The sequence below is a fragment of the Uloborus diversus genome, chromosome 8 (genome assembly GCF_026930045.1).
Source record: "Uloborus diversus isolate 005 chromosome 8, Udiv.v.3.1, whole genome shotgun sequence".
In the NCBI taxonomy this organism is placed as follows: domain Eukaryota; kingdom Metazoa; phylum Arthropoda; class Arachnida; order Araneae; family Uloboridae; genus Uloborus; species Uloborus diversus.
In genome coordinates, this window is record NC_072738.1 from 78,670,973 (window position 1) to 78,696,635 (window position 25,663).

Sequence of the window (25,663 nt, forward strand, 5' to 3'; positions counted from 1 at the left end):
TATTAATGTGAATTCCGTAGCATAATATTCCACGAAATGCGAATTCCATAAAGTTGAGCAAAGCTAAACCAACGCTGTTTGATTCCAACAATATAACTACCAGATGTCAAAACGCGAATTTAAATACGAATTTTTTTTTTCCCCTGAGGTTTTTTCCCCCCAGGTTTTCCCCAAGAAAAAGATTTTTCCCCAAAGAATTCCCCTCAAAACCCATTTCCCCAGAGAGCACTATATTTCACCAAAATGGGGAAATTTCCTCCAATCTGGAAACACTGGCAGACACGTGTTTCGGTGTTACAAGGAACACCTTGTTTCGACGAATTTTTCAATGCAAAGAAGTGTGAGCTTCTGGATGAAAAGTCATCTGTTAGCGTTTATGCGAAAACTTAAGATGAATATACGCCCCGAACTTAAAAGCAGATTTGCCTCAAACTTAGTTGGAAAAGGCTGCTAATGAAAAACATATATAGAAAAGGTTTTCTTGATTTAGTGAATTCAAGGGTGCTTGGGAACCATAGACATTGATGCAAGTCTGAGATAAACAGACTGAATCAAAAAAGTTCAAATGTGTTTCCCTGGGCAGGTCGACTCGAACTCCGCAGAAATGCAGACTTCTCTTGGAATTTTCAGTTCCAGGCTCTGACTCCTTTATCCCAAAATTAGTCCAATTCCTACTCTGCAGCCGTGGTTTGCACCAGTGCTGTGGTCTGAATGTTTTTATTTATTTATTCCATTTTTGGTAATGGGGAAAAAAAGGAAATTGTTCATGTTTTAACACAGTAGACTTTTTTTTTAAGTAGACATTTTGTTATATATTAATTTTCTAAAGTATTTATTAACTTTTGTTTTCAATTTTTGGCAAAGGGGCAAAATAAAATCAGAGGCACTTTATTTTTATCCAGGAGAAAGATCTTAATCCCTTTTTTTTTCCTTTTTTGGATAAAAATAAAAAGATTAATAAATACATTTTGAAAGCAATTAAATTTAAAAAAAAAATAATAATAAATACATTAGCTGCATTGTTTAAAAGGCGCTACTACTTCATTAGTACGTCTACATTTGTACCATGAACACTTTCCTCTTCCTATGGCACCCAGTTTGGGAACCTGTGGGTTATGTTATAAAACAGATGATTTTAAAGCATGTCCATCAACAATTTTGTACCTTTTGCGATCGATTCAAATAATGTTTAAAAAGAAAACAATGACTGGATTATAAACATGAAATAATTAGACAAAGTTACAACAAAGAATTTAATGGTTTAAATTATAATAGTATACATAACAAATGTTTAATACATATATCTAAAGAATTCACATGTGTCAACTTAAAGCAAACATTTTTACTTCATACAAGCCTCTGGGGAATTTATACTGTTTTCTTTCTGCCAGCAGTTGCAAATCTGCCTTTTTGAAGAGAGTTAGAAGAAGATCTCTTGGTCTGGTGACAGACCCATCAACATGGTCTGTGTCGATTTCATCTGATGATAAATTATCCTTGACGACGATAATACCATTTTCTTTGAGCCCTTTCTTGCACCTTTTAAGAAATGCAATGAAATCATCATCCGTCAGGTGACCAGTAACCCACTGGCACCAAATTACATCATATACCTTTTCTTCAGGAGCAAAATCCTGCAATCCTGAAACAAAAAGACTGCATCTGTTAGCAAAATACATGTTCATAATAAATTTGTACACTGTACAATTGGAAAAGAATATAATACATGTTCTTTAATGAGCAAAGCTGAAAATAAAGCTATAAACTAGAAATGAAATCATAAAAATAAATACTAGTTTTTCTATTCAATATACTCAACTAAAGTAAAGACTCAAGGAATGCATGGTTTTTTTTTTTTTTTTTTTCATATTGCCAAAATGTTGCTGAACTCCAAAATAAGGTATGCGTCCTTTCCTATTTTAAGGAATGGACCTGCTTTCTCAAATGACTGACAAGGGTCATTTGTTCGCGGTCGGACTATAATACTACAACCGGACTGTAATCCTTCCAAAAGGTTTTTTTTTTGAGGGGGGGGGGGGATTCTAAACCAAGGTATTCCAGGCTCTTTGCTACAGTGCTGTCATGTTTCTTTTATTTACGACAAAAAACAAATAAAGTACAAATAATAATGAACTAGAACTAACTTCAGGAGAGGAGTTAAATGCATCACAATACATTCTTCAACCAAACCATTTTTTTAAGTTAATATATTTTTTTTTTAAAGTCAAACTAATGTTTCAGTCAATGTTTCAAACTAATTTTCACCAAACTTAGCTGAACATGCAATTTGGACAATTTTGCTTCAATGAAAATTTATTTTACTCCATTATTTTGTCAAACCAAATTTTCATAAAAAAATTTAAAAGTCATTACAACGTCCCAACCTGCCCCACTAGGTGGGGCACCTTGGGACACTAGCAATAATCCTAATAATTGTCATCTTAAATAATTGAAATCTTATAACTTAGAACATTTTCTGCTGCTGTTTCAAGAGCAGACGCACCAACAGCAGGGAATTTCCTATTTTCTTTTCTAGATCACACCATTTCTGTTATTTTAATATTTTAAAACTTTACCGAGAGAAAAAAAAAAATTCTGCATAACCATGGGCGGATCCAGGGAGGGGGCCATGGCCCATGGCCCCCTCCCGAAAAAATTTGAAGAATAGTTAAAATCCCCTTTTTTAGAGCAAAAGTGCAAAACATTTCCCCTGTAATGCATACAAAGTCTAACAATAAGGAAAACAATGAGAGGGGGGCCATGGCCACCCTGAAAAAGTTTCAAAAATAGTTAAAACCTTTTTTAGAGCTAAATATTTGAAAAAAAAAATCCTTATTATTCCTCGAAATCTAACAAGAATATAAAAGCAACGCTGAGGAAGTTTCAAGTATAGTTTTTTAAACCCTCTTTCCTAGCTCAAATTAAAAAAAAACTTTATTGTAATTCATATGAAGTCTAACAAGAATGGAAACAATGCCAGAGGGAGGGCATGCCCCCCCCCCCCACAAAAATTTCGAAAATATCAAATTTATGCCAAATATTTGAGTTTATTTAGCATAATGGGCTCGTCTTGTTAGATGTGTTTAATTCCCCCATGGGGGAAAGAAAAGGGATATGTGTTAGTAAGTGTGCGATAAAAAGTTATACACTTAATGACTGCGCATTAAGTCAAAGTTAGATTAAAGTTTTAACCTGGCTTTATGCAGTGCTATGTAATTATTCTTCATTCCCTTTTTAATGTGGGACCCTCCAAACCACTACTCTTCCTCTTGTTAATATTACCAAAGATCGTTTACAAACCACGTTTTAAAAAATAACTTGTAAACGTTTCCAGGGGAGGGGTCCCCCGCCTCTCATTTTCGCCAACATCGTTCAAGATCGGTCTAAATTTTGTTTTAATCGCTTGAGTTTCAAAATGTTTCCGGGGCAGAACTCCTCCCTCCCTAACATTATTGAAAGTCTTCAAGAATTACGTTTCTGGGGTTTCAATTTCGAAAAATTGCTGGTTCTCTAAAAGTTACTCATAAATCATGGATTGGCTACATTTGCAATTTAAAGAGTTCAATTTTGAAAAAAATTTGGGAGTGGATCTCAAAGTCTCTTAAACCCCTTACCTTACCAAAGATAGTCTAGAATGCATTTTTAAGCTTATAAATTGTAAAATTTCCTTCGATGGGCCTTTTAATCTCTTCTCTCCTTAACATCACCAAAAATCGTCGAAAAACTTTTTAGAGCTACAATTTCGGGGGGAGCACTTCAAACATCTTCTCCCCCTACCATTACCATAGATAATCAGAATACATCTTTAAAACTGCATACTAGAAAAATTTGTTGGTGTGGGCCCTCGAATTTTTACTCCACGTATCATCACGAAAAGATCGTATTAAACTGCGTTTTTGCTCTACAATGGCAAATAAAAATCCGTCAGAGAAACCTCAAATCACTTCCTTCTTAACATTATTGGCGATAATGTTTGCGTTTTAAAGGTTTCAATTTAGAAAAATAGGCAGGGGGGAGGGGGTCGCACCCGAGCCCTTAATATTACGACACTTATCGGCAGTTAAAATGTATTTTTAAGATTGCAAATCAAAAAAATTTCCTTATATGGGCCCTCAAATTCCTCCTCCCTCTTAACATCATCAAAGATCGTCTAAAACTGCATTTTTAGAGCCACTATCTCGAAAAATAGACAGGGGAGCGCCACCGAACCTCTTCTACCCTAACATTACCTAAGATCGCCTAAAATGCGTTTTTAAGACTACGAATTTTAAAATCTCCCCCGGGCCCCTTTTATTTCAGACTAAATATTATACTTATGGTTGGTTTATATCGGCTTCCACTTCAAGTAGAAGTCCAGTACAGTCGCCTCAGAACACAGTACTGATTAAAGGAAACTTTGAGACGACGATATATGCACACGTTCGTTAAGAAAAGAGGAAAATTATTGGCAAGGTTACAGCTTTATGTTTAACTTGCGTCGCCGAGTGAAAATTCCCTAAAAATTGCTCTGGTTTAAGGCGGACTATTCGCAGTTCCGATAAACTGTAGGGGGCGCTGCCACCGCTGTCTAATGGCGGATGAAAAAGGTAAAACAAACAAATGCCGTAACTTATAACTTGCTTTGATGCGTTGTGAATAACATTAATTTTTCATCGTTTTTGTGGGAAGCATTCTTTTCTTTTCTTCTGAAATTACATTACACCACAAACTGTTTGAAGCCTGTAATATACCCCAAAGAAGACACGTGGAATGGAATGTTTTACCTTTTTCGGCAGTATTGTTAATCACCGCAAGGTAGCGTATTCGAGCGCTGGAGTTGCGAATATTCATATTTGTAAAACTCAAAAATTTTCCAGAGCGTCGTATTTTTCCAAATGGCTCCCTCCGAGAATTCTGTCTGGATCCGCCCCTGTGCATAACAGTAGCCATTTTCTCAATTTTAGTTCATTTAAACTCATCAGATTTATTAAGTACAGCAAAATAGGTTTTTTCTGTACTGCATATTAGTGGAGCAGCTTGGGACAGTGTCCTAACCTGCCCCACCACTGTGCGTTCCAACCTGCCCCACTTAGATTGTTATTATATATCAACTTTTTTAAAGTTAGACTTAGCAGCACAGTACATTTTTTAACATTTAAATTATTATGAAAGGACATATTTTAATTCCCACATGATCTGATTGAATCTCCTACTGAAATATTTTAATAATGAAACCACCTATTAATGCAACTCCGAACCTTTCAAAACAAAGAAAATTAGATCAGTCTTTAACTGTTCATGTGAGAAATTCCAAAGTGCACTGAAGAGTAGATCCTGCTCCCATGGATGATGTCCTAAGAGAACTAATTTCTGTTTACAAAATTCAAGCTGAAATTTTTGGTGTCCCAAGGTGCACCAACTTCCTCTACCATGTGATTTCATTATAAGATTTGTAAGATTATAACTGCTATTTGATGGTCATAAATTAAAATAAAAATTATTAACGGTATTAAAATCATTGAGTTCAGTCCAATGAGCTCTGACTGCCCCTACATCCTTATGAGTGCATATAAACACGACGAGAAACTCGTTAAAACTGATTCGTATGATAATAGAATTTAGGTTAGAATTTCAATGGCAAATTTTCATGAATACAATACTTCCTGTACTTTATACAAAGAAACAAAGAATAGCAGTAAAATATTCAAAACTCGCAACTTTCTTGTATCAGTATAGAGCTTACATAATTTCCTGGTTTTGAAATACCAAAAAAACACGAATTGCTATTAAAATTAATTTTATATGTTGATAGATACTGTCTGGATTCAAAACTGAACAACTAATTTTAATCAAATAAAGGAAATAATTGTTAGACTTAATTTATAATACACTGAAATTTTACCTGAATTAAACCTTTTCAATACTTTACTATCTTCAGCTTCCAAATAAGCATGTGAGGCTTCTAAAAATTCTTTGTTCTGTTCTACCATGTCTATGGTGGTAAAATATTTTGAAAGAAGATGCTTTGTCACACGCCCAATACCACTTCCGCAATCTAATGCTCTAGCTGAACCAACAGGATTTTTTTTACACTGAGAAAGGAAAAAAATCGAAAATTAAAGCCAAAAAAAAACACAGAAAATATGCTCTTATAAAATTTTTAATTGAAGACAAAATATGAAGAATTAAACACTGATATTTTGTACCAAAAATTTCCACCAATGTATTTAAAATTATATTTAATCGACAAATTTAACAGAAATGGAGTACCCAATATTCCAGGGAAGTGAGAGTCACATTTTTTTTTTTTTTAATTTACGCCCACCGTCTTCTTGGATATAAGGCGCCTTGCAGTCCAATACAACAAAAATGCAGTAGCAGAGCGAGGAAGCTCCCTGAAGACGACATCCTTCAGCACGTCGAGAAGAACAGGGCAATCAAAAAGATGCTCCCCTGTCATTTGATAGTCCCTTCACATAGTGGGCACCGTGGGGAACTGGCCAGTCCGATTTTAAAAAGATGGGCTTGTAAGTAGTCGTGACCAGTAATGAGACGAAAAGATGTAACCCCTTCAACTCTAGGGAGAAGGGAAAGAAAGAGGTCACATATGGAATCTTAGCAGTGGCAGATCAAGCCAATCATTTTGGGAGGGGCCATCTAAAATTTTTGAACAAACTCCGCAGAACTTTTATTAAAATGAAGTTTTAAAAACTCAATTTTAGACTACCTTTGGAGACATTGGGAAATCTCCCTAGAAAATGCTTTAAAATTGAAATTTCCAAAGTAATTTTTTCTTAAATTAGGCTCCTAAAAATGCATTTTAGGCTATTTTTGATGACGTAAGAAAAAGGTTAGAGATTGGGTGCTGACCCCAAAATACGTTTTGAAAACAAAGTTTAAAAATCAAAATATTCTGCCGTTATATGTTGAGAAATCAGGAGACAGGGAGTGCTCTGCCAGCTCTTCTGCTCTTGAGCTTAAAAATGCGCTTTTAGGCAATGTTTGCTGACATTAAAGGGAGAGTGCTCAAAATCTTTCTAATTTCACTTCCTGGAAACATTTTGTCATTTGAGGATATAAAAATTCAATTTTAAGCTACTTTTGGATGTATTAGAGAAGAGTTGGAACTTCATCATCTTCTCCCCCAAAAACCTCATTTTATAGCTCTATTATCACAATACTGGCAAGAGGAAGAGGAGGTCTTATCGAAAATCGTTTGTAATTGAAGCCCCCCAAAAGACCATTTAGGTCGCTTGTAGGCAAAATGAAGCGATAAGAGTGGATAAGCTAATCTCCATTAAAAATTTTTCCAAATAGAGGTCCTTAAGTGCAATCTTTGCTCGTATTTTGTGGCATTTGTGGAGGAGAATGGGAAAATGGGTCTCTCTGTCAGAAAAGTTTGGAAATTTAATCCATAAAAATGCAAATTTAGGCTATCTTTGGTCTCCCAAGCAATAGGTGTATATTCTGAGGACAGCAGTATTTATAGATCGTCCAAGTGTCTTAAGTTGGCATCAAGAAATGATGTTTTCAAAATAGTAGTTCTATTTTAAGGAGAGGGATATAATTTCTTCCCTAATTAAAACCTGAATGTCTTTGAAAGAAAGTAAAACATATGTGTTAAATTTTGTTATTTTCTTTCTTTTTTTTCTTTTGCTTTTTTCCTTCTTAAAAAAATTCGTACATCCACAAGGCTTTGGGAGGGGGCATGGCCCCCCCTCTAGATCCGCCCCTGCATCTAGGGCAAATTTTGCACAAAATGGATTTGCAGTTTATATTTGTCTTTTGCCAAACTTTTGTTATGTCAGAAAAAATAGGAATATTTATGAAAATTGTCTAAATTTTCTATTTACATAAGACATCTAAAGTTTCTTTTTTTTTGGGGGGGGGGGGTGACACTACAAGTTACCTGCCCCTGTGACAGGAACCCCACAACTTGTAAGACAAAAATACATGTCCGCATTTTTTGTTGATATTTTGCTTTTGCAAGTGACTATATGACAAAATCACTAATTCATCTTTTGTCAATAACTAAAAACTTTTGTGCATTTCTTACATGTTTTGGGAGAAATAAAAGTAACTTTTTGCACCCTATTGCTAAGCCAGATTGGATTGGACCTCTGTAAATAAGCGCAGTACCGATGAATCGGTTTAAAGAAAAATTCTAAACCGGTTTAACGATGTGGGATGCACACACAACGGTTTTTGGTGATGCTTCACCCAGCACGGACCGGCCCTGGCATTTACAGCCAGCCGCCCCTTAAGAATTGACATGGAGAATAACAACGTCGTAGAGGCACAAGGGGCGGAGCCTCATATCCTCAATTGGTCCTTTGGAGTTCCTAGAAGAAAGGTTCCCCTCCTTTTCTATTTTTTTTTTTTTATGTAAAAGAGAGAGCGAATCCAGCTTCTAGTTTTAGTTGGGAGCCATCACTAGAATTTTAGGACTAAAATTAGCAGAGTTAGCGTTTGCAAATATTGAGAAAAATAATTAGTAATACGAAGAGCTGCAGAGTAAGAAAGTGTAATCTTTGTACAGACAGGGGGGAGGTCCGGGGGCACTCTCCCTGAAAATTTTTGAAATTATAGCTCAAGAATGCATTGTTAAACTAATTTTCAAGGTTCGTACTCAATTTCAGAAATGAAATGAAGGAGTTTTGGAGGAGTAAAATGAGATTTTGAAGGAGTAATTTTGAGCTATCCTTATAAATTTTGTCACTTTTTTTTCAACAGATTTGAATCCCTTCCCCCTTTGTCACATTTTAGCTTTCTCCTTCCCTTGTCACATGTCTTATTTTTCATAAACATATTGTTATAATAACTGTGATGTCACTTTTTGACACCCTCTCTTTCCCTTGTCACAATTTCATGAGCCCGTCTCCCCTCAAGGCTTGACATCCCTTGTGGATGACTCTTTTTACAATGTCAAAACTGCAATTTACTAAACAATTGCTTTTTTAACAAAATCACTTAAAATAGTACATCTACTAATGTATTTTTTAATACTTAAGTATTGAACAAACTGACTTTTGCTACTGAGAGTGTGGCAGAGATAAAAGCAATAATCACAATACTTGACAAAATAGCCAAGCACCATTTAAGCATGATTTAATTCACTTATGAAATGCCTTAGTCATCTAATAATATTTTCACATTCAACTTTTACGACTTCTATAACCAATTTGTAAATCACATCTTAATGAAAAAAAAAATATCAAATTACTACATAAAAATTGCTCTTATACCTTCGCCCCTGTGACGAAGTTAAGTTGTCGATCGAAGTATTTTAAATTACTGTCATAGAGGACGATTATGTAGTCTTGATCTAAAAAAGAAGGAGTTTTGAAGGAGTTAAAACCAAAATGAAGGAGTTTGAAGGGCCCTTCAAAAAATTTTCCTAAATGAAGGAGTATTGGAGGACTTTTGAAGGAGCGTACGAACCCTGATTTTATGCGATTTTGGATGATGTTTGCAGAAGGGGGGGGGTTTGAAGAATCCATCACGAAAATTTTCGCATTTAATGCTATGTGTATGCCATCTTTGGAAACACTAGAAAGAGAAAGTCGTTCAGGAATTCTTTCGAGCAAAATTTCGCAATTGAAGTTCTCAAAGTGCAAATTTAGACGATATTTGACGCTCTTTATGGGAGGGGAATGTTTTTGAAATTGAATTCTTTGAAGAAAACAAATTTGTTTCGATAAATTGAGGTAAAAAGTACCTTCTACGTTTTTAACACTTCCCGTGTATAAAATGGGCGGTCGTTTAATTATTTCAGTTGTACTATCTGAAATACAGAGATAGAGAATATGTTCAGCTTCTCTGGTTTATGAGCAAGCAATTACCTTAGTATTGACAATTTGAACTTAATCATAAGTATAATATTCCTTCCTGGTGTTTCTCTCCGGAAATGGTTCCATGTTTGTAGTCTCAAAATTACACTTAAAGCGATCTTTGGTAATGTTGGGGGCTAGGGAGAAAAGAGGTTCCGGTTCTCTCCCGGAAATTGTAGCTCTAAAATCGCAGCTTTATACGGTTTTTGGTGATATTAAGGGGAGATTCCGGGCCCGATGGCCGAATTTTTTCTGATTTTTATAGTCTTTATGCCTTTTAGGTGGATTTTGCATAAATTACGTGGGAGGAAGGGCTTTTCCGACTATTTTTTTAAATTGAAATTTAAAAACCCCATTTAAAATCACTGATTCTGCTAAAGACAGGCTAGCTGTCGTTGGAAATTCTTAAAAATTTTAACCCTGAAAACGCAGGTTTAAGCAATGTTAACGAGGTGCACAAACACCCCCGGGAATTTGTTGTTTTAAAAATGCATTCTAAATCATCTTAGTTAATGTTACTGATTGAAGAGGTTCTGGGGAGCCGACTCCCAGAAATTTTTCGAAGTTGAAATCTAAAAAATGGGATTGTAGGTCTTCTTTGATAACGTGAAGGGAACTGACAATTTTTCATAATTGAGATTTAAAAAATGGTATTTTAGTCTACTTTCAATGACGTGAGGAAGATCTTCTCATGAAAACTTTTGAAACTGAAGCCCAAAAACGAAGCAAGACCTTTTTAATGATGCTGGCTAGCATTTTGGGGACATTCCAACAAAAACGTTTCGAAGTTAATCTTCAAAACACAGTTTTTAGACTTTTTTTTTTAGTAATGTTAGTGGGTAAATCCGTTCGGGTTCCCTTGATAATTTTTCGAAACTTGAATTTTGAAATGTAGATGCAGATCATATTCACTGATCATGGTATTAATGGACTCTTTCCCGAAATCTTTTCTGAATTGAAGCCCTAAAAACGAAATTTCATACTATCTTTTGTAATATAAGGAGGAGAAGAGGCTCGAGACCCTCTGAAAATTTTCTAAATGGAAGTCATAAAAACAAAATTTTATATGATCTTTAAGGATAGGGTAGAGACGTTTCTGCAGGATTTGGGTGATCCTGCTCCCCCAAGGATTCACTCTCCTGGATTTTTTTTTTTTTTTGAATTTGAAGTTCTAAATACAAATTTTAGGTCATCTTTGATGAGGGTAAAAGATAGGAAAAGGGACGGGGTTCCGATTTGGAAACTCTTCCCCGGCACTTTCAAAACGAAAATTTTGAAACGCGTTTTTAGGTATCATCCTTGGTGGTGAGAAATGAAGGGATAAGGTTCGAGGACCACCCTCCCTTCCTTTCACACCTTAAATTTATTTTAAATATCATGCCTTACTCTTTTGCGTTTTGTACATTCAAACACTTAGAACTACTGGTGTGGCTATTCATTAGAATATTTATATCCCCATTACTGCATTTCATTTCTTTTCTATTGAAAACATGCTTCGGTGGCTCCTATGAAATAGTCCGATTATTTATCTATTCATTTCTTGTATTCACCTAAAGCTTGTCATGGTATTACGTACTGAATAGGGATGCACCGGATAGTGATTTTGCCGGATACCGGGTATCCGATGCCTGTTTACCTGCCGAATTCGGATATCCGGCATTTCGATTGCATTGCATGTTCGCATATTTTTCTACAACGCCGTTTCAAAACAATAAATTAAACTTGTTCCACACATCATTTCTTTAAAAACATGTTAGGTACATTCAAATGTACTTTTTTAGAGCCTCTATATTTTAATTTAGGAATTGTGCTATATATAAAATGAAACATTAAAATATTGTTTTATTTCGACAGATTTTTTCGAAAGAGATAAACTTTTGTCAAAAATTAATTCTGTACGTAATGTACACATCGTTCAAACTTTTAATTATTCATAGTTGAAATCTTAAAGGTCGTATAATGAGTCGTGTTTGTTATTAGATTTGCATGACGTGTAGAAATATTTTTAAACTTCATCATAAATAAAGTAATACATTTTCTTGTTTTCAATTTAGAAATAACAAAAAATAAATTTTTGCTTTGAAATCATTTTTATTACAGATAATACACATGTAAAATTTTTCTAACATACAAGTTAAAAAAGAAAATATTAAAACAGGGCCAGTTTGACTCAAAAAATAAATAAATATACTTAAATAATCAACTTAAAATTTTACTTTAATTCCAGAAATAAAGGTACATTTTCTCTAAAGATACAAATTAGCATCTTAAATACAGGGGTGCCCCCCTAAAAACCATAAATACCCCCCAAAAAAGAGAAAATAAATACCCCTAAACCCCCCTCCCCCTAGGTGGGCAACCCAGTTAACAAATTAATAAACTTATGCTAAAATAATCAACTCAAAATTTTACTTTAATTCCAGAAAACAAAGATTCACTCTCTCTAAAGATGCAAATTAGCATCTTAAATACAGGGGTGCCCCCCTAAGAACAAGGGCCCAACCCCTAAAAACCATTAATACCCCCCAAATAGAAAGCCCCCCAAAAGAGAAAAAAATACCCCTAAAACATCCCCCTCCTAGGTGGGCACCCCAGTTAACAAATTAATAAACTTATGCTAAAATAATCAACTGAAAATTTTACTTTAATTCCAGAAAACAAAGATTCACTCTCTTAAAAGATGCAAATTAACATCTTAAATACAGTATTAAGAGTCATTCTCAACGCGTTCACTTTTTTAAAACAAATTAGAAAAATTATGCTTAAATAATCAACTTAAAATTTCCCTTTAATTCCAGAAAATAACGATTCACATGGAATGGAATGCATTCCTCCTGCAAGTCGGAACTTGACTGTATTTTAATTTTCAACACGGCCGCTCCTCCAACTTCAAGCGCTTTGATATGAACCATTTCAAGGTCGACTTTTCACTTCAGCGTGTTAAAGCAGAGAGAGTGAGAGAGGGAGGGAGAAATTATTAGCAACATACCGTCAGCAGATTCGCGAAGGAGAGGGACGACGACGCGGGGAATGCCAGAAGCTAGGTTTGAAGAAGAATGGTCGTTTTTGAAGCAGCAATTAAAAGAGGAAGCATCATCGAAAAGTTTATGAAACAGTGAAAGCTTTAACTGGAATTTCTGCAAAAGTAAATTCAAAATTAAACCCTCATTACGTACCGGATAACCCCACATCAACCCCGGATATCTCTCACATTTTTACCGGATAACTACCCGGATATCCTGCAAAAAACTGTCGGATATCCGGATCCGGAGGGGCTTGCCGGATCGGATACCTCATAGTTCCAGATAGTTAAAAAATCAGCCGGATATCCGGTGCATCCCTAGTACTAATACTTCCTTTCGTTAAAAAAAATGTCAGAAGCATACATTTCACTGGCCTTCAGTTAGGTAAATTATGCTGAACAACCGTGGATGTTCCTAAACAGAGGCGTAGCTTGACCCGACTTTCGGGGGGGGGGGGGGGGGGGGGGTTACTTATTTATATATATGTATATATATATATATATATGTGTGTGTGTGTGTGTGTGTGTGTACATTTTTTTAGTATTAAAAAAAATAAGAGGGAGGTGAATCTTACATACTTTGGAATGGGGTGCCCCAATTCCGATACTTGTGTCAAACAAAACAAAAGCAAAGATTTCTTTTTTTTTTTTTTTTAATGTTCTGGAAAATTAAACTTTTTTTTCTTTTCCCTCCATTTAATTTAAAGTGAAATTTTCTAGCAACGTCTTGTCAAAACCAGTCTATCCAAATCAAGGGGAAATCGCATATCTGATGAGCGTGTGCCGTTCATTTCAGTATGACTGCTTAAGTTAGAGGCTAACACACATCTACAAAAGCTGGCATCCCTGAAAGCTAATAGATACTTCCATTTCCGCCTGTAAACTGGATGTCTGACTTTCAATCTCATTGGTGATCAGACTATAAAGACTATTTTTACCCAACTTGGTCTGCACTTAAAGTATGAAATAAAATAAAATAAAAAAGACTTCTTGAATTATAACCAGCAAAAAATGAAATTGCTTTTCATATCGTTATATTTATATGTTGCTTTTTATGTATTTATATTTATGCTAATTCTAAAGCAGTTAGTAAAATTCGAATAAAAAAAATTAGGGAAGAAATATAGGCATTAGAAAATTATTCGCTCAAATGCCTACCATCTGTTTTCCTTTCAAGTCTTTATTTTTAATTTTATTAGCTGCTTTAGAATTTACATAAATATCTATTTGAGAGAGCAACAGCAATTTTCGAGTATTATAAACAGAAGTCTTTTTTATTTTCTACTTTTTAATGTGAACCAAGCTAACAGAAATAATCTAGATTCATTTCATTTTTAAACATTTTATTCATCTAATGCTATGCAGTTTTTCTTTTGAATTAAAATAAAATTACCTTCAGAAGGGCCCGATGGGACTAATGCTGCTTTGCAGACCGTACTTCATTTTCTTCAGACGACGTTAACTTTCTTTTTAGAGTAATCCTTTTCTTCATTTTAATTTTTTTGTTTGGGTTTAAAAAAGCTTGTTATGGGTTTTGCTCGTTTCATTATGCAACAACTTTCACTTAGAATGTACTATTTTAAACAGACTGTACGTTTCCAAAGGAATACGTAATAAATACTGGCTGAAAAATCAATGTGATTGCAATGGATACTCTGGTTAGCAAAGGTCATTTTGACTATGATCTATGACACACACCAGACCAGACCAACAAAAACCTCTATCGTCTCGAATTCCGGTTATGCTATCACTTTCCGTTTCGAAGTCCAATGATCTTTAAAGAAGCAAACAAAAACATTTTCTTCAACTCAGAAACAGAGGAATTGTCATCAAGAGCTGAGGAGGCAGTGGAAAAAAGGGAGAAATTCCACGAATAGGCTTTCCAGAAATATTAACCAAAGGACAGTCGTTTCGCGCACTTTCTTGGAAGAACAGTAAAGGGGTGATATTCACAGGTTTGACATGTAAGATGAACATTTCAAGTTCATGGTTGAAGGTCATTTAAGTTAAAAGCCATTTTGCTCTGTTACCTGGATTAGTACTGCTCTTTGGTTGTTCTCTTTCTTAAAATTGCGATTCCTTAGAAAACCGAAATGATAGGAGTGAAAAGAAAGTATAAGTTTTTTTCAAGTGATGAAAAAAGGAAAACCGTAGAATACTGGCCAAGTTGGATTTGCAGCAATTGCTAACCTACCTCAAGAGGATAAATAATGAATCCAAAAAAAAAAAAAAAATCAGGGACCAAAAAGAAATAAAAGACTTTTTCTTGAAAAAGATATGCTTAAAGTTACTTTTACTGTCAAAATGATTCCTTAAACCCGCAATAAAGCACTTAATAATGTAATAATAGAATAAATACCTAACAAAACTAATAAAGAGGAATTTTAATCAAGAGCCCACATTGTCTTTAGTATCGATTTCAAATTTTCACCATCATATTTCAAATTTCTATAAAAAGTTTCTTAAAGCCCCTGTATCTCAAAACCTCTTTATCTCGATTTTTTCTTCAATGTGAAATTCGAAATATACAGATTTGACTGTATGCAATATTCCCACTGCGCGGCTCATAAAATTAAACATATTTAACAATTTGCAAAATCTATGACAAAGAAAGGCTGCATGTACGTGGATTTAACAAATCAATCTCATTTCTAAAGCAAAGTGTCTAATTTCACTCAATTATCAAAAAATTGTCGCAGCAGAGGGAGGCGTCTTAATGCTTGAGGGTCACACATGGAGCAGATTTTGTTGGAAAAATAATTCCTTTCCTGAACTTTCCCAACGTTCTAAACCCATGTAGCAGTTGTTTTTGAAAGAAAAACTAATTTTTAAAAACTCGTCGTTTATTTGAACACTTAATCATAACTATTTACAGGAAAAAAAAAAAACATAAACGCTTAAAAACAAAAACTATCTCCATCTATCAACTTGATAGTCACCCTTACTCACTCATTCATTCCAAACACCACCTCATACCATCTCAATGCACGTCGACTCGGCACGTGCCAATCGCCAATTGGCGATGACGTCAATCGCGTCGGCCCGCACCCATCTGACGTGCAAGAACAAATTTGCATGGGAATCAATAACTTTTCTTTCAATTGCCAACATCGGCCCCCTTCCCGTGCAAATCACTCTTCAAACATTCTATCACTTTCACAACATCTATTGCAAATGTAACTAACATTTCAAAAACACAATACATAAATATCACAAGTACTCAATCAAAACAAAATTTGAAATTTGAAGAAAAGCTAATAAGCAAAAAGTTCAGCATAACTAAAGTTCAAAAAGTTCACTTTGGAATAAAGTCAAAAAGTTCAAAGTCCATGCATGCAGCTCAAATTCACACAGCATCTCGCTGGTCAAAACTTGAAGTCCGGAAAAGTTATTCTTTCCAAAAGAAAACACATTCAAACAAACACTTTAACACAAAATTTCTTTAACTCCAATCTAGTAGGTGGCTTTGTAAACAAATCTGCAACATTTTCTTTCCCAGAAACAAATTTCAAACTGAAAATTTCATCATTTACTAAATTGTGAATAAAATGGTATCTAACGTCTATGTGCTTCGTTCGCGCATTTTCTACACTTGATTTCGTGAAATCAATTGCCGATTTGTTGTCGCAAAATAAAGTAATCTCCAAAACTGAAGTTCAAATTTTTATCCGCTAGTACATTTTTCAGCCACACAGACTCTTTCGCCGCGTCAGCTAATGCGATATATTCGGATTCCATCAAGGACAAACTCACACATTTTTGCTTCGTTGTTTTCCACACGATAGGAACTTGTCGATAAAAATTATCATTCCTCCCAATGAAACTCTGTCATCCCAACTTGCAGCGTAGTCGGCATCTGAAAAACTTTTCATTTCAATGTTTCGCACTTTGGACAAGTTCAGCTTATATTTTTTGGTAGACCTAACGTAACCCAGAAGCTTAAGTAGTATTTCCCAGTGTTTGATTCCAGGATTGTCCTGCACTTGCGATAAAACATTTACCGCGTAGGTTATGTCGGGGCGAGTACGGTTTGCTAAAAATGCTAAACTCCCGAGCAAACTTCGATAGGGAATTCTTTCCATTTCTTCGATTTCATATTTCGAACTTGGGCAATCTAATTTTGAAATAACAGTTCCTTTGGAACTGATGTGATATACCCCACCCTTGGCGACTTTTTCCTGTTGGCGCCAAGAAAGCGTCGCCAAGAAAACGATGTATGACGACATATGTCATACATCGTTCTTAGCGATGCTTTTTTAGCGCCAACAGGAAAAAATCAGATAAAAAAACATGATCAAAGCACTTCAGAACACAATATATATAAAAACAACATAAAAGCACAACAAAAAACATCACGAATATATGCTTCAAAAATGTACAGGGCCGGGGTTTTTTGTAAACATATTAAAATACAATGAAATAAATTATTGTATTAATTACAAGTCGAAATTAATGCATTAATTGTTTTTTCATCATTTCTCCGGGATACGAGCCCTCGGTCTCATAGTACTTTCGTAATGAGACCTCGGCTCGCCGACCCTGCCTCGGTCTCATTACGAAAGTACTATGAGACCTCTGGCTCGCCAGGACCTCGCTCCGCTCGGTCCGTTATCCCTCCGACTGTTAATATACATTACAGTCGGAGTATGGTCACAATTATGTATATTTATGTATATTATGCATATTCATGTGTATGTACACCCAAGGGTGGCTCCTTCCGTTCAGTGTACAATAATGACACAGTTTTAAGTGTGAAATATGCACCATTATTGTGCAGATTTATTAATAAAATTCAGCATTTTTAAGAGTACAACCGAAAGAACTTTCAATTGTTAACATAAAATTCAGTACCTAAAGGAGGCACGTTAATAGAATGTCTAAATAATTCGTGGCATCGATAAGAATTAACTTTTAGAACAAAATAACCGTACTATTTCTGTAAAATTAATTTATATACAGTAAAAATAAAGTTAAAAACTACAAGAACCCCTCAAGGATTTGTAAAAACAAAGAATTTTGGAAGTGAGAGGTTTTTTTTGAATTCTAAAATAAAGAACTTACCTTTTTATATAGTATAAATATTCACACTCAGTCTAAAACAATACATCATATGACAATGGCACATTACAGATACACACCACGTTGGAGTTAACTTTTAATTAACCTTCAAGTTTGAAGAAACTGGCATTTTCTAATGTTTTTACTTCAAAACACAACTACTGAATTTAAACTAACACAAAATAAGCATTCCTGTAAGGTATATTGCACGAAACAACACCACGTATCTCTCAATAGTAAGACTCAATACTTTGACGTTGAGGAAAAAAGATGCACAAATATGCGGCAGTGTATAATCGCACCTCATTAATTTTATTTTATTTATTTATTTTTTGAACAGATAATTGGCGGAAAATGTGTAGGGAATTAAGAGTACTTAATTTTGTAAAGCAAAAAAAAATTTTTTTCTTCAAAAAATCAATTTTCCCTGATTTTTTGTTATTTTTTCAAAATTCCCTGATATTTCCCTGACTTTTCCCTGATCTGTCGCCACCCTGTCATCTATATACTAATTTTCTTTTCCGAATATTACGATATCATCTACGTAGAGTAATAGGATGGTATTTCGTCCTTTAAAAACGCAATTACACCATTCTACTTTAATGAAATTAATACTTTTTAATGTTTTTCGATTTCTATATACCAGTTTCTTCCGCTTTGATGTAGTCCGTAGATTGACTTTTTCAGAAGACAAACTTTATTTTTATCTTTACAAAAACCTACGGGTTGGTGCATATAAATACTTTCCTTTAATTCGGCATATAAATAAGCGTTTTTGATGTCTCTCTACTTGACAATTTTTCCAACTATAAAAACAAACCAAAATACAAAAAAATAGTCTAATAATTGAAAAATTGACTACTGGGCAAAAAATAGCGTCAAAATCTTCTCTCCTTTGTTGACAACCTAAAATCACCAATCTCGATTTGAATCTTGAAATTCGATTATTTACATCCCTTTTTACGCTGCTATTTCCTAGTATAGCTTTGTTTGGCGGTCTCTCAACTAACTCAAAAACTTTTCTTTCTTTCATTGTATTTAACTCATCGTTCATGGATTCATTCTAATCTTGAGCATTTTCGGATTCTATAGCGTCCTTGAAACTTGTCGGAATTTTCACCTCAACAATGTTTGCTTCATTTTTTTAAGTTTCGTGTTCCGTATCATTTGCAAATTTAATCTTTCCCGAAAAAACGTTCTTTCCGCTAAAATCAAACAGCTGTTTTTCGAATTTTAAATTTTTACTTATGCAATATTTTTCTATATCATTACATGATCTAAATCTTTGTTTCGTTCCCTCTAAGAAATAATAAATGTCATTTCGCGTTCCGTCTGGTCTCGGCACTGCATTTCTAACCCAATTCAATTCTGACGCGCTTTTCGCAAATTCAGATCCGTTTTCTTCTTCGGAAACTTTCTCAGTTGAATCTTCACCAGATGTTCCACCTTCATCGCGATTTTGCGCGCTTTCTTCCTCATGTAACTCGTAATGGAATTCCGAGTATTGAGTTCGTTTTTTAGGTTTTTTTATTGGGTGCAGGACTTCTTTCACTGCATTCTTATTTTCATTAAATTTAACATTACAAGTTTCAGTTACTTTTTGCTCGTTAATTAACCAAATTCTATATCCTCTGGTATTTATCGCATATCCGATCATTATTCCCTCAATTGCATGCATTTTGAATTTATTTCTCCGTTGTTTTGGAACATTAACGAAAGCTTTTAGGAATACTACCGAGGGTTTTCTGCCGAAAAACATTTCAAAAGGGGTTTTGGTTGTTTTACGACAAATTCGATTCCAAGTGAAAGTGAAACAATATAACGCTTCCGCCCACCATTCATTGTTCATTTTCGCGTCTTTTAGCATTGCTTTTATCCCGTCTAAAGCTGTCTTGTTGAAACGTTCACAAATCCCGTTTTCCTCTGGTGTATAAGCATTTGTTCTTTGAGCTTGAATACCGTAAGAACTTAAATACCGTTCAAACTCTTCATTGCAAAATTCGCCCCCGTTATCTGTACGAATGCTAACAAGTTTCTTTCCCGTTATTCTTTCCATTTTCTTATGATAGTGGATGAATTTGCTTAAAACTTCATCTTTTCGTTTTAAAGTGTAAACAGTCACAAAAGAACTAAAATCATCAATTATCGAAAGAAAATATCTACTCCCATTTTTTGATGGCGTTGGTAGAGGACCACAAACGTCCATAAAAACTAACTGTAGTGCAGAATTTGAGATCTTAAGATTTGATTCAAAAGAAATCCTAGTTGACTTAGCTAGAATACAAACTTTAGATTTTTCGTCTGGTTTTCTATTTTTGGAAGACCATTCAAGCTTTGATTTCTACTAGTATCTCGGATGTAATCATAATTTATATGACAAAATCTCCTATGCCAAAGGTTAAAGAGTTGATTTTGTTTAACAGTTCCAGCATTTACGTAAAATCCGACTACTGTTTGTTTATTTTCTACAATTTGCGTTTGTTTAACAGTACTGGCATTTACGTTGAATCCGCTTTCTACTTGTTTATTTTCTGCAGTATCATACGCAAACGGTTCTACATAGTATAAACCCTCTTCTCTCCTTGCATGAAATAGCTTTCGCCAATTATTAAAGAACACGCAAATTTTTCCTTTACTTCCAACAAAATGTGCACCGGCTGCTTCTAAACGTGCACCGGAGATGAAATTTCTTCTCATGTTTGGGTTGTATAAAACGTTTGTTAACTCTATCCAATTAACTTTCCCGTTCATTTTTACAGCAAATCTCACAGTTCCTCTTCCCAAAACTTTACTATTAGCATTTCCCACTGCCAAAGCCATATTTACATCGGAAATTTCTTCGAAATTTTTCATTAAGTTCTTGTTATTACAAAAATGCGTTGTTGCCGCACAATCAAAAATCCAGTGAAACTGATTTCTATTACAATCTTTACCAGCTCCTGATTCAGAGGTCGAAATGTAACTCTCAACTAACATCGAATATTTATCATTGAAGTTCGAAAAGTTATTACGATTTACGTTACTTTTACATTGCGCGATCAAATGTCAGTATTGATGACATCTATGACACGGTCCTATTAACTTTCTATCCTTCGTATTTTTAACATATTTAGCATTTCCTCTGTTTTCGTTTACTTTTCCTGTCTTCTTGCTTCTATTAGTAATATTGAAAGCACTCACCTCAGGTTTTTCATTGTCAGCTTTTGCCTGTTTCAGTCTACTTTCTTCTTTCACCAGCTCCTCAGCAATCTTGTTGATGTCAAAATCTTCATCACTCCAACGGTAAATTAGTTGGATTATACCGGTATATTCCGGCGGTAGATGCCAAATAACTTGAAAACCTTGAAAAAGCGAATCTAAACTATGGCCCGCGTCATACAATTTTTTCACAGCTAATTTAACTCTAGCTATAAAAAGACCCATTTCTTCATTGTCTTTGTAACGGATGTTAAAGAATTCATCCAAAAGTTGTATAATGCTTGCTCGCGTTTTTGGTCCAAACTGAGCTTGCAGAATCTCCCATGCTTTCTTGCCATCTGCAGTGTCCTGAATAAGTGGTCTGAACTCGGGCTTTATAGTATAATAAAGTGTGGTGTAAGCGCGATCCTGCAACAGGAGAAATTCGCTACGCTCACGATTAGTTGCCTTTTTATCTAAAGCGACTACTTTCCCTTCAATAAATTTCCAACATCCTTTATCGAGAAGTAAGACTTTAACATCTATTTTCCGTCTATCCCAGTTCTTTTTGCTGAGCATTTCAAAACCTTCGGGGAGCAAAGCCATAGCTGTAAAGCAATGTTCAAAATTTCTAACTTAAACTTGAAAATCTTCAGACTTTAAAAAGCTCATAAGATTTTTCAATCCTTACGGCCCCCGAAGCCGATATATCTCTCAAAATGAAATAGTGCAACATGGGCACGGCCCATAACCCTCCTGTTGGAAAAATAATTCCTTTCCTGAACTTTCCCAACATTCTAAACCCATGTAGCAGTTGTTTTTGAAAGAAAAACTAATTTTTAAAAACTCGTCGTTTATTTGAACACTTAATCATAACTATTTACAGGAAAAAAAAACAAAATCGCTTAAAAACAAAAACTATCTCCATCTATCAAATTGATAGTCACCCTCACTCACTCATTCATTCCAAACACCACCTCATACCATCTCAATGCACGTGTCTTATGCATGTCGACTCGGCACGTGCCGATCGCCGATTAACGATGACGTCAATCGCGTCGGCCCGCACCCATTTGACGTGCAAGAACAAATTTGCATGGGAATCGATAACTTTTCTTTCAATAGCCAACAGATTTTCAATGGCATTGGGGGGGGGGGGGGGGGGGAGCGAAGTGCATTTTTGACCTTTGTTATTTAGAAAAAAGTAGTTTTGATTTTTTTCCTTTCTCTTCTCTCTCTTTTTTTTGAGACTAACGTTTTTTTTGGGGGGGGGGACAACCCCCCCTAGCTACGCCCCTGTTCCTAAATAATATTCAGAGGTTTAACTGCTTCATATTCAAAGGCTGCATTTTTCATTTAAAATTTTGATGAAAAAATATGCTTCGTATATAAGTCGTTTTCTTTCTTTCTTTTTCCTTTCTTCACTAAATTAAAATTGGCAGCCTCGGTTCGACAGCCCAGTTAGTCCTGGGCAGGCTGGTTCTAGTCCTGGGCAGTTATGCAAAGAAAAATCTTATCAGCTGATGAATTGACCGACACACAGAAAAACATCTTATTACTCTTAACATGAAATTGGCTGTGTGTGTGTGTTTTCTTTTTTTGTAACCGTTACTCAAGGATGATAGTGGACTCAAGTAAAATTTTCCGAAAACAGTGGAAAATTTTCTGAAACTATGACAAAGCTTACCCCCCCCCCCCCCCGTGAAAACTCTTCAAATATGCATACAAAAACATAAAATATTTTTGTATATGTTTTAAAAGGTTTTTTTTATTTAAATAATTTATAAGTTTTAGACAGGGCTGTGGAGTCGGAGTCGAAGAGTCGGACTGATTTTGGGGTAAAGGAGTTGGAGACGGAGTCGTTAGAAAACATGCCGACTCCGACTCCGGGCTTCTTTTTTTCTTTCCTTTTCACTGACTCTCCTTACATTTTTTAAAAACTGACTATCATTTGGTTAGATTACATGTATAAAAAAATACTAATGAGAAAATAACTGCCATTATGGCAATCAGACAGCTTGAGTGCTTACCGAACTTTCTGTTGCCGTCCCCTATTTTGCTTGCTTTTTAACGGAACTAATAGCAATTGTCAGCAAACGGTTTTGTTGCCTAACATTTTCAAGTAATCACTTTCAAATAAAAATAGAAATATAGTGTTTTGTTCGATCTCAGTTATAAAATAGTAAAAGAAACGTAACAAATCAGTAAGTCGAGGCCCGTAGCTAAGATTGAAACGTTTAAGGGTGATCGACAAATTCAAAGAAGTTCTAGTGCGAAAGCACGAATCCAAAAGATTCGATGAAATATTCTAATGTTTTTTTCTTTATTAAGACTTTCTATAAGCTTGGTTCTCACTAAAAAGTATGGAACAAAATAAGTGTAAATGATTTCTTGATTACAACACTCAATAATTGCAGTTAATCTTAAAATCTTCATATTAAGGTTAATTCTAATGCAGCCAATAAAGTTTAAATTAAAAATTCAGCGAAGTGGAAATATAGGTATAGTAAAAGCTATTCGTACAAATTTGTATACCGCCGCATTTCGCGTAAAATTAGCTCCTGACGTATATGTGCCCTATTTTCGTTGAAATTTTATTGATAAAATATAATTTAAAATATATTCACGAAAATTTTCAGAATTAAAATGCTTATATTTTTTATAAACTCTGAAATTAACTTAGGGTGTCATCTACCAGATGGGTGTCACCCGGGACAAACCACCCCCTCTCAAGAACTTGGATTTAGAAAAAAAGCTTTTTTTCTCTCAAACTACAGTTTTCAAAAATTGAAAGCACACGATTTGATCAATATCTATTTGTTAAACATTAAAGGGGGGGGGGGGGCAAATTACAGATAATTCTTTTCAAATTTTTTAAAGGGACTTTTAAGTCATCTCACTTTTTAACTCGTAACTATTGGAAAATGTGATTTTTAAATTGAAATTCTAACGTAGTATACGTCTTGGGTTCACAATAAAAAACAAAAAAATTTTATAAAAAGGAATTAATATTTCAATCTTTGCTTAGAGGTTTTCCCCCTTCCCCTGAAGGGAGAGGGAGTTGAAAAAATACAATTAAATTTTTTAAAAAAAAATCCGGAGTCGGAGTTGGAGTCGGGCGTTTAAAAATCCAGGAGTCGGAGTCGGGGTCGGAAATTTTCCTTCCGACTCCGCAGCCCTGGTTTTAGAATGTGTTATCAGTTCACAATTTTCTGTAACGGCAGCCCAAAATTTTCGGAAATTTCAGGTCACAAACCAATTTTCCACTATTTTTTTTGTAATGATTTTCTTGTAAGTCGTTGAGAAATGTATTGGATTATCATGGTATTGCCAGATAATTAAGTAGTTTCTTTCTTTTTTTTTTAAGGGAAGAAAATAGGAAAAGAAAAATCATGTTTATTTTTTCTTTTCATACTATTCAATTGCATACCTGCCAACCTCCAAGAAAAAAAATCCGGAAGATTTTTTTATTTTTATCCACAAGATTTTAACGCAAAATAAAATCAAACAGGACCCCTATCCTGAATTGTAAAATTCAATGCAGCCCAAACAGAGGCGGCCCACCGGGCAAATGCCCGGATGCCCGCCGGCCCCATCCTCCCCTGCCCAGCCCTAAGAGGAGCATATTCAAATTTTACATGCTCTATTCACCAGCGATGATCCACCTACATCATAAGCTCTGTGTAATTTGACGAAGATTACCTGAGAATTATAGTTAGAGAATCAGACAGAATACTTGGGACCATTGCTATACCGGCTGTCTGAATTTTTCTGTTTTCTACATCGCTAAAAAAAATTTCCAGCAGTTTTTCAGCTAAAATTATCTTTATATACATTAATACTAGAAAGGAATTCTTGCAGTACTATTTTCTTTTCTCTTTGTCAACCAATGTTCTTCATCCTCTTTTTGTTTAGTAGCTATTTCTGTTTTAGTGTTATCCTAAAAATTATTTAAAACAAATGCTAATTGACGAAAATAGTTATCAAAAACGCATTTTCGTCTTCGCGAAGGGATCGTCCAATATTTTCGAGTTTGTTATAGTTGGAATGCCTTTTTAAAAATACCCCAATTGATCAAGTTTTTTATACAAAGCGTCGAAAGACAATTAACGAACTTCACTAGAAAAATAAGTTTTAAATTGTTTTTAAATCATAAGAATAACACTTTTCACTTACATTTAAAAAAGAGGATAGAAATCTGGAAGAAGCCTGTACATCTGCGATTAGTACATCAGAGTATCCACCTAGCATTCCATCAATAGTAGCAGGAACAGTTTCCCAGTAACTTTTACCTTTATCGTAAAACTCTCTTTGAGTCATGCTGAATATGTGAAAGACAGCTTTCAACAGGCAAAACCCGAGCAGAAAAGCGATCAACGAATCCACAAAACTGGACCGGCGGTAAATAAATGTGGAAATTCGATAAATGCAGGAACAATCCTGACAGATAAACGAAAGGCAGCCCTATAACTTGGCGCAAAATCTAACTCTTCTCAAACTTGCTACCAATATTGGGAAATCTAGCAGCTGCAAATTAGCGTAGTTTGGTTACTGTTGGCGCTGTTTATACTTAATTAAAAAAATCGTCCGTCACCAC

At 34.9% G+C, this 25,663-nt stretch overlaps 1 protein-coding gene across 1 annotated transcript; it reads right to left on the reverse strand.

Moving 5' to 3' along the window:
- Positions 1–1,257: 1,257 nt before the first annotated feature.
- LOC129227743 (N-terminal Xaa-Pro-Lys N-methyltransferase 1-like) lies at positions 1,258–25,482 on the reverse strand. The gene is made up of 3 exons (XM_054862348.1): positions 25,243–25,482; positions 5,882–6,071; positions 1,258–1,642 (listed from the first exon to the last, which is right to left on the reverse strand). The coding sequence occupies exons 1-3, from the start codon at positions 25,384–25,386 to the stop codon at positions 1,323–1,325; spliced, it is 654 nt and encodes a 217-aa protein (XP_054718323.1). The 5' UTR covers positions 25,387–25,482; the 3' UTR covers positions 1,258–1,322.
- Positions 25,483–25,663: the final 181 nt, after the last annotated feature.